This window comes from Hemitrygon akajei, chromosome 8 (assembly GCF_048418815.1).
Source record: "Hemitrygon akajei chromosome 8, sHemAka1.3, whole genome shotgun sequence".
NCBI lineage: Eukaryota > Metazoa > Chordata > Chondrichthyes > Myliobatiformes > Dasyatidae > Hemitrygon > Hemitrygon akajei.
In genome coordinates this window covers 4,513,839-4,534,412 of record NC_133131.1, presented here as the reverse complement: position 1 = coordinate 4,534,412, position 20,574 = coordinate 4,513,839, and the positions used below count along the sequence as shown (strand labels likewise).

General features: G+C 44.7%; 1 protein-coding gene across 4 annotated transcripts in view; it reads right to left on the bottom strand.

Moving 5' to 3' along the window:
- The window catches only part of LOC140731570 (bridge-like lipid transfer protein family member 2), a 109,583-nt gene that overhangs the window by 77,207 nt on the left and 11,802 nt on the right, over positions 1 to 20,574 (bottom strand). For all 4 annotated transcript variants that reach the window (XM_073053090.1, XM_073053091.1, XM_073053092.1 and 1 more), the window contains exons 2-12: positions 16,982 to 17,108; positions 16,388 to 16,437; positions 11,446 to 11,602; positions 11,182 to 11,300; positions 10,367 to 10,427; positions 8,211 to 8,415; positions 5,514 to 5,634; positions 4,770 to 4,882; positions 4,307 to 4,374; positions 1,309 to 1,439; positions 121 to 239 (exon numbers count right to left, since the gene is read on the bottom strand). In XM_073053090.1, the coding sequence (XP_072909191.1) occupies positions 121 to 239; positions 1,309 to 1,439; positions 4,307 to 4,374; positions 4,770 to 4,882; positions 5,514 to 5,634; positions 8,211 to 8,415; positions 10,367 to 10,427; positions 11,182 to 11,300; positions 11,446 to 11,602; positions 16,388 to 16,437; positions 16,982 to 17,108 (1,271 nt within the window). The remainder of the gene's footprint in view (positions 1 to 120; positions 240 to 1,308; positions 1,440 to 4,306; positions 4,375 to 4,769; positions 4,883 to 5,513; positions 5,635 to 8,210; positions 8,416 to 10,366; positions 10,428 to 11,181; positions 11,301 to 11,445; positions 11,603 to 16,387; positions 16,438 to 16,981; positions 17,109 to 20,574) is intronic.

Sequence of the window (20,574 nt, the reverse complement as noted above, 5' to 3'; positions counted from 1 at the left end):
AAATATTTCCTTCTGGAATGATGAGGTGAATGTGGGGAAGCCAGGGCGGGTGGGGAGGGGAGGGGAGGCCAAAGCAGGGAAGGTTAACCAATTAACTCATTCCTTATGAATTATTTTTACCTGCAATGACGGAGCTGACACCCAGTGCGAAGGCGGGAGTCTCAAAGAACTGGAGGGAGCCACTCACATTTGTCAGTGTACAGCTGAAAGTGAAGGGGATCTTGAGCTGAGGTATGGGCCTGATTAAAAACAGAATAAAACAAAGTGAAAGAGTGATCTTGTGGCATCGATTATAACAGATCTCAGCACACCAAACTGGCAAAGGTGTATTCAGCCTGGCTGGGTAACATTTGTGCCGATACAGTGGGTGACACAAGATATTGGGGAGAGGGCTACTGAGGGAAAATGTAAGGAAGCCAGATTAATGTCAAAGGGAGAAATAGTCAGTGACAATAGGCTCTGGGGAAAAAGGGATTTCTAAGGAATCATGTGAGGAAGTAGAATAACAGTAGATACAGTCAGTGACACAGGGTACTGGGAGAGGTGGGTAAATGACAGACAGCATGAGGATACTGGGTTAACGTCAGTCGATGTATGAGATGTGACACCCGGCACTAGGGGAGATGCATTAGTCACTGACAGACAGTGTGAGGGAACTGGATGCAGTCAGTGATACAGGGTACGGGGTGGGGGGGGGGGGGGGGGAAGAGATGAGTAACTGAAAGAGAGCATGAGGACACTGGGTTAATGGCAGTGGATGTACAAGATGTGACAGCCGGCACTAGGGGAGATGCGTTAGTCACTGACAGACAAAGTGAGGGAACTGGATTAACTTCAGGGGAGTTGGGATACAGTCAGTGAAAATATGTACTAGCGTTGGAGAGGGTCCAGAGGAGGTTCACAAAAATGAACCTGGGAATGAAATGAAAAGTGAAAACATATGAGAAGTATTTGATGTCTCTAGGTCTGTACTCACTGGAGCTTAGATGAGTGATGGTGGATCTCATTGAAACCTACTGAATATTGAAAGGCTTAGATAGAGTGGATATGGAGATGTTTCTGATATTGGGGTAATCTAGGACCAGAGGGCACAGCCTCAGAATACTAGGATGTCGCTTTAGAAGAGAGATGAGGAGGGATTTCTTTATCCAGAGGATGGTGAATCTATAGAATTTATTGCCAGATGTCTGTGGAAGCCAAATCATTGGGTTTAGTGGGCGTTCATGGGGACATACAATCAGTGACACGGGGCTCTGGAGTAGGGGCAGTATGTCTCTGATTGACTGGGTCGTGCAAATTGATACAAACCTTCTGGCTGCAGTGCTTGGCTCTGCTGGACCGCTTGGCCACAAGGTCAGCCAATGTGAAAACTCAGAGTGCCGATAGTGAACGATGCATGTGTGGACGGTGACAGATGAAGAAATATCAATGCCTGTGATCTGAAAAGCAGAAAGGAATCACTTTCAGCCCATCATATGCAAACCATTCATACATTGTGAATTTATGCAGTGTGAATGATATTCCAAGGAAGTATAGAAGAACAAACTGGGATCTCATTGAAACATCGAATATTGAAAGGTTTATATCAGGGATTCCAAACCTTTCTTATACCATGGATATCTACCATTAACCGAGGGGTCCGTGGACTTCAAGTTGGGAACCCATGGCCCAGACAGAATGCATGTGGGAAGGATGCTTCCTATAGTAGGGAAGTCTAGGGCCAGAGGGCATAGGCTCAGAATACAAGGACATCACTTTAGAACAGAGATGAGTAACGATTTATTTCACCAGGGGAATTCATTGCCACAGACAGCTGGGAAGGCCAAGTCACTGGGTATATTTAAAGCAGAGGTTGAGAGGTTCTTAATTAGTCAGGGAGTCAAAGGTAAGGTGACAAGAGAATGGGGTTGAGTGAGATAATAAATAAATCAGCTATGATGGAATGTCGGAGCAGGCTCAATGGGCTGAATGGCCTAATTCTGCTCCTTATGTCTAACGGTCTTATGGTCACTCTGCAAGGAGTCTGTCCCCAATGAGCCACTGTCAGCACTGGTCATGGGTTAGCTTCTTGACTAAAGCAAGAAGTGCAGCAATCCAAGTGGGCCTGAAGTATACCTGGGATTGCTCTTCTCAATCCTGACCAGGCTGTGTTGAGAACAAGGGAAATAAATGAGCTGGGTTGTCAGCACATTAAATATCTTGCTCGATCAGCAGGGTAGAACTTGTAAAGATCCACATCTGCACCAGAGGCCTCAATACCCATTGGGAATACAAATCCTAACCAACTTATTCTGGCTTCTTCCGTCCTTCCTTTCCAGTCCTGATGAAGGGTCTCAACCTAAAACATTGACTGTTTATTCGTCTCCATAGATGCTGCCTAATCTGCTGAGTTCCTCCAGCATTTTGTTCAAGATTTCCAGCATCTGCAATATCTCATGTCTAAACCTGGTGTCTAAAGGCCTTTGCCCCAGACAGTACCATCTCCGTGATTGTCACCACTCCCTGAGGACTCACCCAAAATTTTAATCATTTTACCACTGGCAGTTGTACCTTTAATTGCCTGGGTGTGTCTCACTCTCTCAAAGTAGAGACACAAGTGACGACCTGCTGGAACCTGCATCTAAAAATGAGTCATCAGAGAAACTGCAGGTCAGGCAGCATTTTTGGAGTGAAGTGAAAAGTCGATATTTTGTGTTGAGTTCCTGCAAGGCCAGTGTCTAGAGGTTGGGGGAAGGGGTTAGGCACAGGCTAAAGTTGACAGTCTTTAAACCTAACCTATTTCACCACTAATACTTCACAAGAATCGACATCATTTGTTCATACTCCTGTGAGATGCCTCAGACCATAAGACACAGGAGCAGAATTAGGCCATTTGGCCCAACCATCATGGCTGTTTTATTTTCCTTCTCAGCCCCATTCTCCAGCCTTTTCCTTGTAACCTTTATTAATCATGAACCTATTAACCTCCCTTTTAAATTAACCCAATGATCTAGCCTCCACAGCCATCTGTGGCAATGAATTCCATAGATTCACCATCCTCTGGCTAAAGAAATTTCTCCTCATCTCTGTTCTTCTAATATGAGACTGCTCCCTCTGGTCCGAGACTCTCCCACTAGAGGAAAAAGAACTGCTAACCACTTCAATGTTATTGAAGCAAGTGCTCCTAGCATCAGGGAGGACTACGTAGCACACATGCTAGGACCGCCAGACACAAAAACAGTCACTTTCCACAAGCAGTAAGACTGATCAACACCTCCACCCACTAACCCACCCTGCAATACCCCTTATTTCATCATTTCCTGTCAGTCACCTTATATACAGACACGCCTGTGCCTTTTGTCACTTTATGGCCATACAATCAATGTATTTAAGCTATCTTATGTATTTATATTTATTGTGGGGTTTTTAATTATTATAGTACTCTATCTTACAGTGTTTTTGTTGTGCTGCATCGGATCTGGAGTAACAATTATTTTGTTCTCCTTTACACTAATGTACTGGAAAAGACATTAAACAATCTTGAACCTTGATAATGAATTTGGTGGATTTATAGGCAGTACACAGCCAGGTAGCCTCTCTAGAGAAAGAAAGAAGGTGCCTGCAGGTTCTTTCTGACATGCTGAATTTTTCCAGCATCTTGATTTTATTTCAGATTTTCTGAGGATTTTGAATTTTTATTCTTGGTCGATATATCATACCACAAGCCACTATATCCACCTGAACTTACCTTGTTCTATTCTCCATCAACTTTGGCATCTTGGCTCTGAGCACAGTTGTGAGTCATAGCAAGAAACCACAGTCCATACCCTGGGATGGCTTCGCTGTTGAAGCCTAATGGAAATTAAGTTCAAAAGCCAAAAGGTAATGCTGCACCTCCATAGGGAGTATTGTGTTCATTTCTGATCACCTCATTATAAGGATGTAGAAGCTTCAGAGGACGCAGAGGAGATTTACCAGGATGCTGCCTGGATTAGAGAGCATGTCTTATGAGGATAGGTTGAACGACTAGGCCTTTTCTCTTTGGAGTGAAGGAGGATGAGAGGTGATTTCAGAGAGATGTACGAGATGATAAAAGGCATCAAATAAGTGGAATTTATTCACCTCTGAGCTCCATGGGTTGGCACCCTTTTGTTTACCCATTTCTGCTCTGGGGAAAGTGCCTCTGGCTGTCCACTCTAATTTTAATGTCTTTGGAGGAAAGTATGGGGGGGGGGGGGGAATGTCAGAGATAAATTATTCTTTTACATTGATAGTGTTAGGCCCATGGAACTCGCTACCAGGAGTGGTTGTAAAGGGCTTCACTCACCTGTAGGGAGTTGCTGAGCTTGGCCAGGGTCACAATCCGCTGCCGACTTTGGGACAGGAGCAGTCCATCTGGGGGCATTAACGGTCAAAGTTCAAAGTTAATTTATTACTCATATGCTACCATATACTACATGAGATTCACTTTCTTAATGGCATTTACAGGAAAAATAAAGAAATACAAAAAACATAAATAAACGAAGACTGAAAAACAACCAATGTACAAAAAAGATGACGAACTGAGAACACGAGTTGTAAAGAGTCCTTGAAAGTGAGCCTGTAGATTATGGAATCAGTTCAGAGTAGAGTTACAGAACATGAGTATAGCACAGTACAGGCCTTCCAGCCCAAGGTGACAGTGGAGACGTGACCTATTCTTCCCCTACTTTCCTGCCCTTTTATAACAAGATGCCCTTCAATCTCTAACCAAACAGTGATAAGGGCACCTCCTTTCTGACAGTGCTCACCTTCGAGATTCAGCTCAACGGTGACGGGAGGCAGCAAGAGATGAGGGATGGAGTGGTAAAAGTCATCCAGCGTGTAGTGGAAGCTCAACAACTTCAGGCTCCAGTGCAGGTGTCTGGGGGAAATGAGAACACCACATATCAGGGGGTGCACAGGAAACCCTGTTACAGACAGAAATGCTGAGATAATCCACGTAACTTCGGCTCGAGTAAGTTCGCCTTGGCTGCAGAGACAAACTCCATTCTCAAGTGGAATGTCAGCGTTGACCGAGAAGCAGGGGCACGGACCTGGAGCTGGACGCATGGGCGTCCAGTGGTGTTGGAGAGGCGGAGAGGAGAAGTGCCGTTAGAAGGGCGGCGGAAAAGAAGCACCCCATCATGGTAGAGAGGGAGCACCTTGGGTGGGGGGAGAGGGAGTCATGCAGGAGTGGCAGCAGGGAGAGAGCAACGTGGAAGGGACAACTGGGGGCAGGGAGGGAATGCCAATGGAGAGGCAGCAGAATGCCATACTGTGGGAGGGGAGGTGGAGAGAAAGTACTATATTGTGGGAAAGGTGACAAGAAGGGAGCACCACACTGCAGGAGGGATGGCAGGAGAGAGTGCTATGCTGCAGGAGTGACAGTGAGGGCAGGGGCTCCATGCCATTGGAGGGGTGATGGGGAAGGAGTTCTGTGGTTGGATCATAACCAAGTGAGCTCCATACTGTTACAGGGGCAGCAATGAGAAGGTGCTCCAATGCATCTGTACCTCTGCTGGCTGTTTAACAATAGCTTGACACTGGTATTTTCCATCTTCACGGAAACAACTTGTGGCAGATACTTCATAAACTCAGGTCTATAAGGCAGAGCATCCACCTCCTTGGCATTTTCTGTAAAGTAGTGCAGGAAGCAAACCAGTGAACAGTACATCAGGCTTTCTGCCAGTACACATACTGCAAGGTACACAGGAAGGCAATCAGTCCCTTAAGCCCATTCAATCATCCAATGTCCCCTGGTAACTCCCTCCTGCTTCTAACTATCCATGGGCTTCATTTCTTTTCATGCCCTCCTTAACAAAGTACCTTACCCATCTAAGATATAAACCAATTAATTGAGTTATCACCATCTACTCTCTGTGGGAGGGAGTTCCATAACTATGTCACCCCTGATTTGTAGATGTGTTCCCTAACTTCTTGCCTGACAATTGGACTTCAATCTAATGTCATGCTCTTTGTCTCAACTGTAAACAATTTCCATTTTGGACGGCGTGGTAAAGTAGCAGTTAGCATAATGCTATTACAGTGCAGCCGTTTCAATTCCCACCTTGGCCCCCCTCCCGCTTCAGCTTCTCCCCATCTCAGTCTCCTCCCAGGATCCACCTCACCTTTCCAGAAGGAAATTTTAATCTCAAGATTTAATCTTTTTAACCACCGATCAGGGCTCAATTCCTACCCCTGTCGGTGAGGAGTTCGTAGGTTCTTCCTGTGACCTCCAGGTTCTGCCGTTTCCTGCCACATTACAAAGATGTCTGAGTTAGGGTTAGTCAGTTGGGGAAATGCCACACTGGAGCTGGAAGCATGGCCACACTTGTGGCCTACCCCCAGTATATTCTCAGACTGTGTTGGTCATTGATGCAAATCACACTTTTTACTGCATGTTTCAATGTACATGTGACAAATAAAGCTAATCTTCAAAAAAATTCTTTGTTGTGTGGGAAGTAATGGTCCAATATTATCACGTTGGGTGCAAGAACCCAAAGACAGCAGTGATTATCCATTCCTAACAATCCCTCAAGTGGGGAATGCAGATGAAAATGAATCACATTACTGAAGTCACATGTAGACCAGTACAGGTAAAGATGGCAGAGTTTATGTCCCAATAAGATTTCCTTTAAACAGTAAGCCAATGTGTTGCTATGTGTGTTTTATTTTATATATTAACAGAGACTGTTTACCATATTTGATTTATTTAATTAATTTGAATTTCTTTTGCAGAACTGGGATTTGGACTCATGCATCTACATTAAGATTGCAGAGCATGGGAAACCAGTCAGAGTCAATGCTAACCTGCATTCCGTATGAGTGCCCTGTGACCTGATTATATTTACCATGTCCCTAAACCTCAGAAATACTTGACTGCAAATTACCATCAGAATCTAAAGTAGAATACGCTCCTTCTGATACCTCTTTGCCCTCTGTGCAATACTTTAAGAATACATTTCATTAGGAGTCAGAGAATTGGTTTGTTACTGAAGATACTCATCAACTTCTACAGATGCACCATGGAGAGCATTCTAATTGGTTGGATCACCCTCTGGTAATGAGGGGCCACTGCACAGGAGTGCAAGGTTGTAAACTCAGCCAGCTCCACCATGGGCACTAGCATCCCAAACATCGAGGACAACTTCAAAAGGCGATGCCTCAAAAAGGCAGCATCCATCATTAAGGACCCCCGTCACCCAGGACATGCTACCTTCTCATTGCTACAATCAGGAAGGAAGTACAGGAGTGAGACACACACTCAGTGTTTCAGGAACAGCTTCTTCCCATCTGCCATCAGATTTCTCAATGGACAATGAACCTATGGAAACTTCAGTATTTTTCTTTCTTTTTGTTGAACTTCTTATAATATATTTAAATATCTTATTGTAATTTATAGTTTTTTTTAAATTATGCATTACAATGTACTGCTTTCGCAAGACAAGAAATTTCTGATTCCAAATCCATGGATTCAATGCTTCATGACTTAGTAGGTGAACCCACCATGGAAATTTCGTGAAACACCTTACTAAGAGCATAACACTAATACATAACACTGCCCACCTACCTTCTCTCTCACCTGCCAGCTTGTACTCTTCCCTACAAGTTTTTATTTGGCTTCTGCCCCTTTCTTTTCCAGTTCTGATGAAGAGTCTCAGCCCGAAACCATGACTATTTATTCCTCTCCACAGATGCTACCAGACCTGCTGAGTTCCTCCAGCATTTTGTGTGTGTGACACACCACACACACCGCTCTACCTTCATCAATCTGTTTGTCACTTCCTTGAAAAACTCAGACTTGTGAGGCACGACCTGCCCCTCACAAACCATGCTGGCTATTCCTACTGAGACTATGCTTCTCCAAATACTCAGAAATCCTGCTCCTAAGAATCTTCTCTAGTAGTTTGCCTATTGCTGAGAGCAAGACTCACTGGGCTACATTTCCCAGAGTTGTGCTCCAGAATAATATCTGCCACCCTCCAATCCTCTGATACTACTCCTGTGGCCAGGAAGGACAGAAAGATCATTGCCAGTGATGCAGCAGCTTCTTCCCTCACTTCCAGTACTAACCTGGAGTATATCCTATCTGTCCCCAGGGACTTTTCTATCCCAATGGTTTTGGGCCAAAGAGGGACATTGTTTCTTAAACTGCCCACAAACCTCCCTTCCCACCCTATGGAGTTTCTGGATGGCTGGCTCCCTCTCACCTGCAGAGTCCGTGCTGGAACTTTCCTGCAAGACTCTGGGATGTGACAGTGCTTTTCGCAGTATGTGGGAACTGAAGAATCCCTCGTGGAGCTCGGTCTGTAGTGAGTCGATGACCAGCTCTGTGCTGAGCGCTTTCGGGCTGGGCAGGCTGATGTCCACAGTCACCACCAGGCTCAGTGACACGTTAGCCAGACAGAAATCCTCCTGCAGGCACAGTGAGACAATGTGGAATGTTGTTCATTGAGTTAATGTGATGCAAAAGCCCATTCTGCCTATCAGTTCCAAGCTTCAGCCCAGCAGAGAAAACACATCAGTCCCATTCTCTCATAAACACAAGAGATTCTGCAGATACTGAAAATCTGGGCCTTAACCTGAGAGTGTCAACACTTTAGGTCAAAGTCCTGATGTACGGTCTTGTCCTGGAACGTCAACTGTTTATTCCACTCTATAGATGCTGAACTCCTCCAGCATATGAGGTATTCACCAGAGTGGGACAGAAGCCACCTTCTGACTTACGAACTGATGGGGTAAGGTGGCAGTGATGTCCAACCCCCGAAGTGATCAGCAGCTCCCTCAATAATTGGGCAAGACAAGGATGGTCCCAGGAAGGTAGGTATGACATGTGTTGGGGTAATGGTTAAACTGCTGGACTAGAGGAGATTGATCAGGAGACAATGGTCCATATCTCACAGCAGTAACTAAATAAACTTGGAAACAACAACAATGAAACTAGTGGGGTAGAACATAGAACAGTAAAGGCCCTTCAGCCCACAATGTTATGCTAACCTTTTAACCTATTCTAAGTCAATCTAACCCTTCCCTCGCTCATAGCCCACCATTTTTCTATCATTCATTTGCATATCTAAGAGTCCCTTAAATGTCCCTAATGTATCTGCCTTTACCACCATCCCTAGCAGCACATCCTATGCACCCACCAGTCTCTGTGTAAAAAACCCTGCCTCTGACACCCCCCCTATACCTTCCTCCAAACACTTCAAAATTATAACCCCTCGTATTAGCTGGCTGTCCGCTCTATCAATGCCTCTTATCATCTTGTGTACCTCTAATCATCCTTTACTCCAAACAGAAAAGCCCTAATAGACTATGCTTCCTTACATTCTTACTTCTTCTGGAGTGGGTGTGACTCCAAAACCCAGTTTATTGTCACCTCAGAGGGACTAAGAAATGGACAATTAAACATAAGTGTTGCCTGCAATGTCTACACCGACACCTACCCTCATACCCAACTGCTGTTTCCACCAAGTTTCCCACGTGGTGAGGGGTTTCTTTGGGGAGTGTGGGTCTCTGACCCACACACATTCCGAGTTTCCAGTGATTCAAGATTCAACTCCTTTCAACCCTACAACTCATGTTCTCAGTACTGTTTGCCTAGTTTGTCGTCTTTTGCACATTTTGCATCTTTATCTATTTATAGTTTTTGTGAATTCTACTGTATTTATTCTTTCCTGTAAATCCTTGCAGGAAAATGAATCTCATGGTAGTATGTGGTAAAATATACGTACTCTTAAAACAAATTTACTTTTAACTTTATACTTGACTACAGGGCGGTATGGTTGCACAACGCGTTACAGCACTGGAGACTCGGATTCAATTCCCACTGCTGCCTGTAAGGAGTTTGCATATACTCCCTGTGACTGCGTGCGTTTCCTCCCACAGTCCAAAGATGTACATAGGAAATTGTCGAATGGTTAGGCTGGGGGGGGTGCAGGGCAGTGTGGCTTATAATGCTCTACATTGTATCTCAATAAATAAATAAGTAAAGGTGAATGGGTGATTTCATCATTCATCATCAATGACTTGTATCATTGAACAGAGAGTTAAATCCACAGATCAACTGTGGAATTATGAAATGTAATGGTTCACAGAATTAACGCTGTAGTTCTAAATAGATCTCAAATATCTACTGAATATACACTTTGTTAATAAATTTACTTTGAACTTGAATGCCACTAAACTGAAAGCTTCTAACAAGCTGGGGTAAGGGCAGAGAGACGGAGCGGACAGTGGGTGGGGACAAGAGGGAAGTATGGAGGTAGAGAGGAAGGATAGAATAGAGAGAAAGAAAAATAGACTGAAAGAGAAAGAGGAGAGGAAGATGGAGAAAATGCAGGGACAGTGAACCCCTGGAACTCACCAGTTGGCTGCTCTTTATCATCTTGCTGTTCAGTTTCCTCACAGTGCTCTCGCACTTCATGCTGAAAAACAGGTTAATTCCTCACTTTACTCACAACCTCTTCAGCTGCCCTTACAGGCAGACTATTCCTCCTAGTTCATCAACAAGAGCCCTGCTTTTTTCACTGGCTGCTTGAGTGTTTGGGGCAGTGCTGCAGCTGGTGGTGTCGCTGTCTTATGGCGCAGGCCAGGCACAAGGCTAGTCTTGAACTTGGATGCAGTCTGTGTGAAGTCTGCTTGTTCTCCTGCGACCGCTTTGGATTTCTCCCACATCCCAAAGACAATCAGGTCCGTAGATTAAGTGGCCATTGCATGGTAGCATAACAGTTAGTGTAAACGCTATTACAGTGCCAGCAAGCTGGGTTCAATTCCCCACCCCCCGCTGTTTGTAAGGAGAGAATACCTTCTCCCTGTGACTGCATTGGTTTTCTCCGGGTGCTCTGGTTTTCTCCCACGCTCCAGAGGTAATTGGTGACATGGGTGTAATTGGGCGGGGTGGGCTTGTTACCATGCTGTATCTCCAGATTTAAAAAGTGTGTCTGCTGTCAACTCAGTAAATTCTATTGGGTCTTACAATAGGATGGAGATGAAGCAACACTGCACCAGGGGTCAAGCTGAAGTCCTCGAACTCCCTCTCGACCGGTCCAGGGCAGGAACTTGGAGGGTGCCTTCCACGGCCTGCTGAGGTCACCTAACAGTCCATGGAGGAGTGCACCAGGGTGAATCGCACACCGTCCCCTGCCTTTCCCTAGTCTGGCTAGGCTGACCAGTACTCACCTGCTGCCATTGCAGCTGAAGACAAGCATGCAGCTTGAGACTGCAACATGCCACAGGGACTCCGGGATCCTGGCATTTAGGACCATCATGTTTATCGAGTAGATATGGAAGGAGCACAACTGTGGGGGGAGAGGTACATCTTTACTTAGGGCAGCAGAACACCTCCCTCACACCCCCACCCCTCCACATCACTAGTCAACCCCTCCTATGCCAGCGATGCTTATAACTGCCTACCTGTCGACATCCCCACTGTGAGCCACTCACCTGAGACAACATGCGCAGTACTGACGGTTGTGGGGTCCACGGCCGCTTCTTCCTCGCACCCTCTCTGGGAATAGTCTCCGTCGGTCCCTGATTTGGAGTGGCATCTTGCAGGTCTGTCTGGAAGCGGACCTCTCCGACACAGACGCCAAGGTAGTGACTGCAACCCAGAATAGCTGAGTTGAAGACAGACCTCCTGGACAAGAGATCCCAGCACTTTCCCAGTGATGGGTATAAGACATAGGAGCAGAATTAGGCCATTCAGCCCATTGAGTCTGCTCCACCACTCAAACATGACTGCTTTGCTTACCCTCTCAATCCCATTTCTCCTGCCTTCTCCTTGTAACCTTTGACGCCTATTGAATCAGGGACTACTTCTTTCAAAGGCTGTAATTGTACCCACACCTACCATTTCCTGTAGCAGCTCATTCATGTACCCAATACCCTCTATGTGAAAATGCTGCCCCTCATGTCCCCTTTAAATCTTTTCTCTCGCACCTTAAGCCTTTTATCTTCTGTTTTTAGACTCCTTTACCCTGTGAATATAAATCTTATTGATACCCCTCATGATTTTATAAACTTCTGTAAGATTACCTTGCAACCTCCTTCAGTCAGGGAAGATCGTCCCAGCCTATCCAGTACCTCCTTATAGCTCAGGGTCCAAGTTCAGGAATAATTATTACCCTACAACCATCAGGCTCCTGAACCAGCATGGATAACTTCATTCACCTCAACAATGAACTGATTCTACAACCTACAGCCTCACTTTCAAGGACTCTACAACTCATGCTCTCAATATTATTTATTTCATATTTATTCATTGTTTGCATTTGCACAGTTTGTCTTCTTATGCCCATTCGTTCTTGCCTGTCTTTGTGTGTAGTTTTTTATTGATTCTATCATGTTTCTTTGTACTTACTATGAAAGTCCAATAGAAAATGAATTTCAAGGTTGTATATGGAGACATATGTACTGTCATAATAAACTTACTTTGAACTTTGAAGCTCTCCAGTCCTGGTAACATCCTTGTGAATCTTTTACACACTCTCTCTCTAGCTTAATCATATCCTTCCTATAGCTAGGCAAACATGAAAGTGCTGTCTCAGCAATAACAACTCCTGTTCTCTATGCTCTGTCCTGTCAATGCAGCCCCGGGGCAGAACTCTTCGAAACACCACCCTAGACTATAGAACAGTACTTTGAGGAGGAGGTGCGAGAGTGCAGATCATAGGAAGCAGAAGGAAATGCAGAGAATGCTAAAGGAAGCATAAGAGATTCTGCAGATGTTGGAAATCCAGAGCAACACGCACAAGGTGTTGGAGGAACTCAGCAGGTCAGGCAGCATCTATGGAGGGGAATAAATGGTTGATGTTTCAAACCAAGACTCTTCATCAGCACTGCACATGTGCATTGAGTAAAATGGGAAAGCAGGTACAGGGAAGGAGCAGTGGTGTGAGACAGGGAAGTAAATGAGATGAGGAATAAAGAGGATCAGGATGACAGTGTGCCTTTGAACTATTCACACTCCCTTCACTTCCCTCTTCCTATGTACAGACTTCCCTGCACCCACCTTCTTCTGCTCTTCCTCTCCCCAATATACATTTGGATGTTAAGTCAACACATGGTGTTATCTTTGTCTGTGTAATTCCACTCAAGATCAGCTGCATATGTTTTATTGATAAAAGAGTAAATTGAATACCGGACCCATACGTCAGATCATTTAGCTGAGTGTTTACATGGTGATCGGTGTGTGGATATGAACCTCTATCTGGCCTACTGTGAGCCACAGGAAGCAGGAGAAGGCTGTGAGATTAGTGAACTTTCGACAGAGTGAGAGTATCTTTGTGTAGGAGAGGGGCCAAGGGGAAGGGTGTGAAGGGTAGGATACAAGTGAATTTAGGATTAGACAGCATGGAATTACATCCTTAAACTAATCATGTCCATGCTGTCCATCTAGCATAAATTTACACTAAACCCAAACTGTTTTATTCCTCCTTCCTCCACCATGGAGATAGTGTGTTCTGTTCTGGCTGTCTCATTATACAAAGGATGTGGAAGCTTTAGGGAGGGTGCACAGGAGATTTACCAGGATCTGCCTGGATTAGAGCGCATAAGGATAGGCTGAGCAAACTAGGGCTTTTCTCTTTGGTATGAAGGATGGGAAGTCACTTGTTACAGGGTATAAAATGATAAGAGGCATAGATTGAGTAGACAGCTAGATATTTTGAACCAGGTTGAAAATGGTTAATATGAGGGGGCATAATTTTAAGGAGATTGCAGGAGATAGCAGAGATTTTTTTTAATATAACGAGTGGTGGGTGTATGGAACACACTACGAGGGGTGGTTGTAAAGGCAGATGCATTAGGGACATTTAAGAAACTTTTACATAGCCACATGGATGATAGAAAAATGGAGGGTTTTGTAGAAAGGAAAGGTTACATTGATCTTAGAGTAGGTTAAAAGGTCAGCATAACATTGTAAGCCAAGGGCCTGTACCGTTCTATTCCACTAGTTTCATGGTTATTGCTTCCAGTTTATTTAGTTACTACCATGGGATATAGACCTGTCTCCTGATCAATCAAAAAGATTGGCACATTGTGGGCTGAATGCCCTGTACTGTACAATGGTCTCATTCCCATCATATCTCCCAGATTTGTAGGAGTTGTCTAGCATGACTACCCCAAGAATCACTGTAGGGGAAGACATACCACTACAATCCTGGAACAAGATAAAAACAGCTGGAGAAACACAGTAGACCAGGCAGCAGATGTGCAGGCAGAGGGATGGGAGTCATTTTGAGTTGACATTAATCAGATCTGCTGAATTCCACCAGCAGTTTGATTTGTTTGCTCCAGATCCCAGCACCTGCAGTCTTTTGTGTCTGCTTAGAAGTTTGTGAAGATTCAGCATGCCATTGAAAACTTAGACAAATTTCAAAAGACATGTGATGGACAGTATATTGACTGGCTGCATCATGACCTGATATGGAAACATCAATGCCCTTGAATGGAAAATCCTACAAAAGTAGTGGATACAACCCAGTCCATCATGGGTAAAGCCCTCCCTCCCATTGAGCACAGCTACAAATTGCTGTCACAGGAAAGCAGCATCCATCTCATCAGGGACCCACCCCTACCATCTAGGCCATGCTGTCTTCTCATTGCTGCATTCAGGAAGAAGGTACAGGAGTCTCAGGACTCTACCAGGTTCAGGAACAGTTATTACCCCTCAACCATCAGGCTCCTGAACCGGTGGGGATAACTTTGTGCAACTTCACTCACCCCAGCACTGAACTGTTCCCACAATCTATGGATTCACTCTCAAGGACTCTTCATCTCATGTTCTCAATATTTATTATAAATTTATTTATTATAATTTCTTTCTTTTTTGTATTTGTACAGCTTGTCCACTTTTGCACACTGGTTGTTTGTTCTGTTGGGTGTGATCTTTCATTGATTCTACTGTGTTTCTTGTATTTACTGTGATTGCCCACAGGAAAATTAAAGTCATGGTTGCAAATGGTGACATATATGTACAGTACTTTGATAATAAATTCACTTTGAACTTGATCTCTGAAATACTGTACTGGATCCGAGAGGCCTGGATCTGCTACATGTTCAATTATTACCATGATTACTGGAAGCTCTGGAAGAGTATCAACAAGGTGATCCTGAACCCTACAGACTGTTGCAAAAACCCATCAGGTTCACTAACAATCTTCATGAGAAACCCCCACCATCCAGTCTATACTCCCTTCTCACCACCTTGACAAACATCTATAGATACACAGTGGAAAGTATCCTAACTGCTTACATCATGGCATGCTCAGGAATGAAAAGTTACAGAGAGTGGTGGATACAGCCCAGTCCATCACAGAAAAAGCCCACCCCCCCTTTTAGTATAGTTACATGGAGCGCTGCCAGAAGTAAGCAGCTTCCATCAAAGACCCCCACCATCCATGCCATGCCCTTGTCTCGCTACTACCATTGGGAAGGAGGCTGTCGAGCCACGGTTAAACCCATTCTAACAGGACCCTTAGATTCCACACCAGCCAGTTCAGGAACCCCTCAATCATCAGGCTCTTGAACCAGCATGGATAACTTCACTCACCACATTTCTGAAATGATTCTACAGCCTACAAATTCACTTGTGAACGATTCTTCACAACTCATGTTCTCAGATTTTTTTTATTTGCAGGTTTTCTCTTCTTTTGCACATTGGTTGCTTGTCAGTCTTTGTTTATGCATAGTGCTTTTGTAAATTGTCTTTCTTTATTTTTCTGTGAATGCCTACAAGAAAATGAATCTCAACTAGTATATGGTGACATATCTGTACTTTGTTAATAAAGTTACCTTTAACATTTAATCTGCCATTCTTACCTAGAATGTTCAAGTTCAAAGTAATTTTATTATCAAAATACATGTAGTCTATACAACCCTCAGATTCATTTACCTGCAGACAGTCATAGTAAATAGAATAAAGCACAACAGAATCAATGAAAATCTGCACAGAATTTAGATGGACAAACAACCAATATGCAAAATAAAAACAAACTGCAAATACAAGCAATAATAATAATAAAGAATAAAGATCGAGAACACAAGCTATAAAATGCTTAAAAGTCAGTCTATACTGTAGATTGTGAAATTAGTTCAGTGTTGGGGAGAGTAAAGTTCAGGAACCTGATGGTTGTAGGGTTATAACTGTTCGTGAACCAGCTGGCGTGGGACCTAAGGCTTCTGTTAGAATGGGTTTAACTGTGACTCTAGACCAGTTAATGTAATTCACTACAACTTCCCCAAATTGGTCTGACCTATCTGTGGAACTCACAGAAAATTAGATTCCAACTTTCGGCACCTATCCCACTGGTATCGCCTACATCCCAGGTTAAGGAGAGGAAAAAGTTGTGCCTGGAGGACACATGCAGAGGGATACAATACTTACGGTAACTCATGGTTCAGCAGCTTGCAGGAGACCCAGACTTTGTCCACTTCCTACAATGAAGTGAAGGGTGTTACAGAGCAAGAATTACCGTCATTTTGTGGCAACAACACACATCAACACTGGGCGCATCGCGACATGCAGCGTCAGGACAACTGAACGTAACCTCAATCACACAGTCAGGTTGTAGAAAGAGGAGAGTGAAAACCAGAGTAATGAGTCAATGAACATAGAGGAGAGTGTGTTCCATCTATGAACATTAATCAACAGTGTGGAGGGTGTAGAGATAAAATTCTTCAATGGTAAGAGCATTGACGATCTGCTGAGATCCAAGGTTCCAGGAAACCACTTCCTGAGGCCAGGAACCCATCAGGGTTTCCCACAGAGCACTGCTACTGTGGTGTGGAGGTGACAGAGATGCAGCAGTTCTTAAGAGTACAGTCACACACGGTGCTCCTACACATTGTGAGATGAGCCCTCAGGCAAGTGGAGATCACCAGAGAGTGACCACACTTGGGATCAGCACTAACATTCTCACTCATCCACGCAGATGGTGATCAGACACATGACACAGTTAGAGGCAGAGTTCACACTCACCACAGTCCCTCGTGAGGAGATGGTGACACTGATATTATGCAGCGAGAGGAAGCCAACAGAGCCGATCTTGACGTCTGCCTTCAGCCAGTTGTGGATAAGCTGAGTAAAGATACGGGATAGCAGCCATCTGTAGGGTACATATGGGATTAGTTCCATCACACAGCAACACCGGGGACAGGTCACTCGCTGTACAACGCAAGGGGTACGGTACTGGTGGGAATGGATCTGTCATTATATAACAGCGGGCTACAGTACCAGTGGGGATGGGTCTGTCACTGTATAACACCGGGGTACGGTACTGGTGGGGACGGGTCTGTCACTGTATAACACCAGGGTATGGTACTGGTGGGAATGGATCTGTCATTATATAACACCGGGCTACTGTACCAGTGGGGATGGGTCTGTCACTGTATAACACCGGGGTACGGTACTGGTGGGAATGGATCTGTCATTATATAACACCGGGGTACGGTACTGGTGGGAATGGATCTGTCATTATATAACACCGGGGTACGGTACTGGTGGGGATGGGTCTGTCACTGTATAACACCAGGGTACGGTACCGGTGGGGACGGGTCTGTCACTGTATAACACCAGGATATGGTACCAGTGGGGATGGGTCTGTAACTGTATAACACTGGGGTACAGTACCGAGGTACGGTACCAGTGGGGACAGGTCTGTCACTGTATAATGCCAGAGTATGGTTCCAGTGTGGATAGGTCTGTCATAGCAACTATCTAGAGAAACAAACATTCACAACCAAGATCATAGAAAGATTTTCCATGCACTTTGTGAGGTTTTTTGGTACAGAAACACACTGGTTCAGATTTATTTAACACATGTACATGGAGACATAAAGCAAAATGTGTCGTTAACGTTAACAACCAACACACCTCAGGATGTAATGGTGGCAGCCCACAAGTGTCCCCACACAATCCGGTGCCAACATAGCATGCCCACAATGTTCAGCAGAACAACACAGAACACAACAAACTATTAAACAACAAGCCCATGTCCTCCATTCCTCCCACCACACACACACACACAGTCCTCCAACTCCAGTACAGGCCTCTAGTCTCCGGTCTAAATGAGAAGACATCTACTTCACAGATTGTGACGAGCTTCTGCAGGGTGCTATAGAGATACAAGCCTTTACTTTACACAACATGCTTTTGCAATGTTAGAGCTGTTGCTCCCAGACTGAGAAAGTGGAGACAACCGACTGTGCATCTACCTGCCAAAGCCCAGTAGAGGAACCGCGGCCGATTTCACGTGGACAACATTCAGAGAAGACCCAGGGAAACTGAACTGAGATACGGCCCAGAATACAACTGGAGGTCTAAGCTCTCCAGTTCAATTTTATCAACTGCCCAGTCATCATGGATTGACCTTCACTACTGAGCAGGTCAGAAGGGCTCTGGGGAAACTGAGACACAGCAAAGCACTGGCACTGGATGGTGGGAACCCCAAGGTTCCACAGGAATGTGCTGCGTCTCCAGCGCATTTTCAACCTGGAAAACATCATGTGTGGTCCCTGTACCCAGGGGCCAACCGGAAGTCTTGGATGTCTACTGTCCAGCAGACCTGACCTCACACATCATGAAGACCTTACAGCAGCCTTTCTCAACCTTCTTGCCCTGAAGGAAACTTTGAAATAATTTTCAGGTCTCAGGGAACCCCTACGTAAAAATTATTACATCTACAGCTCATGGTACATAGGCGTGACCAGTAAGTTGTAGATATAATAATCCAAAAATAATTGTCAGTGCTCTTTTGAGTAGAGAATGAACTTTTAGCCAACCTTTCTTGGAAAAAAAACAGGTAGTTAAGTTTAGCTTGTCTTTCTTGAAATTAATCTTTCTTTCCCTTTCATAGAACCATAGAACATTACAGCACAGTACAGGCCCTTCAGCCCTCCATGTTGTGCCAACCCATAAAATCCTCAAGAAAAAAGTACTACCCCATAACCCTCTATTTTTCTTTCATCCATTTTCTTTCATCCATGTGCCTGTCCAAGAGGCTCTTAAATACCCCTAATGTTTTAGCCTCCACCAACATCCCTGGCAACTCATTCCAGGCACTCTCAACCCTCTGTGTAAAAAACTTACCCCTGATGTTTCCCCTAAACTTCCCCCCCTTAATTTTGTACCTATGCCCTCTGGTATTTGCTATTGGTGCCCTGGGAAACAGGTACTGACTATCCACCCTATCTATGCCTCTCATGATCTTGTAGACCTCTATCAAGTCCCCTCTCATTCTTCTACACTCCAAAGAGAAAAGTCCCAGCTCTGCTAACCTTGCTTCATATGGCTCTCCAAACCAGGCAACATCCTGGTAAATCTCCTCTACACCCTCTCCATAGCTTCCACATCTTTCCTATAATGAGGTGACCAGAATTGAACACAATACTCCAAGTGCGGTCTCACCAGAGATTTGTAGAGTTGCAAGGTGACCTCTCTACTCTTGAACTCAATCCCCCTGTTAATGAAGCCTAGCATCCCCTGGGCCTTCTTAACTACCCTATCAACCTGTGCAGCAACCTTGAAGGATGTATGGATTTGAACCCCAAGGTCCCTTTGTTCATTCGCATTCTTAAGAAACTTACCATTAATCCTGTACTCAGTCTTCTGGTTTGTCCTTCCAAAATGCATCACCTCACACTTATCCGGATTGAACTCCATCTGCGATTTTTCTGCCCAACTCTGCAGCCTGTCTATATCCTCTTGTAAACTTCGACAACCTGCAGCTCCATCCACAACTCCAATCTTCATGTCATTCGCAAACTTAGTCACCCATCCTTCCGCCTTTACATCCAGGTCGTTTATAAAAATCACAAATAGCAGGGGTCCCAGGACAGATCCCTGCGGCACTCCACTAGTCACCGAAATTGAGGCAGAATACTTTCCTTCCACAACTACCCTCTGCTTTCTTCCTTTAAGCCAATTTTTTTATTCAAACAGCCAAAGTTCCACTTATCCCATGCCTCATGACCTTCTGGATGAGTCTCTCGTGAGGGACCTTGTCAAATGCTTGTTAAAGTCCATGTAGACCACATCCACTGCCCTACCCTCATCAATTTCTTTTGTTACCTCTTCAAAAAACTCAATCAGGCTCGTGAGGCACGATCTCCCCTTCACAAAGCCATGTTGACTATCCATGAGTAGACTGCACTTCTCCAAATGCTCGTAGATCCTATCCTTAAGAAACCTTTCCAGTAGTTTGCAGACCACCGACGTAAGACTCACTGGGTCTATATAGTTCCCAGGTTTCTCCCTATTACCTTCTTTAAACAAGGGAACTACATTTGACATTCTCCAGTCCTCCGGCATTTCTCCTGTAGCCAGAGGATTCAAAGATCATAGCTAATGCTCCAGCGACTCTTCTCTCAATCCCCACAACAACCTGGGATGTATCATATCCAGCCCTGGGGATTTATCAATCTTGATGTTTTTAAGAAGATCCAGCACTTCTTCTTCCGTAATCTCCACACTGTCCAGCACATAGGCCTGCTCTATTTTGACCTCACCCTGATCAAGATCCTTTTCACTTGTGAATACTGAAGCAAAGTATTCATTTAGGACCTCCCCAACCT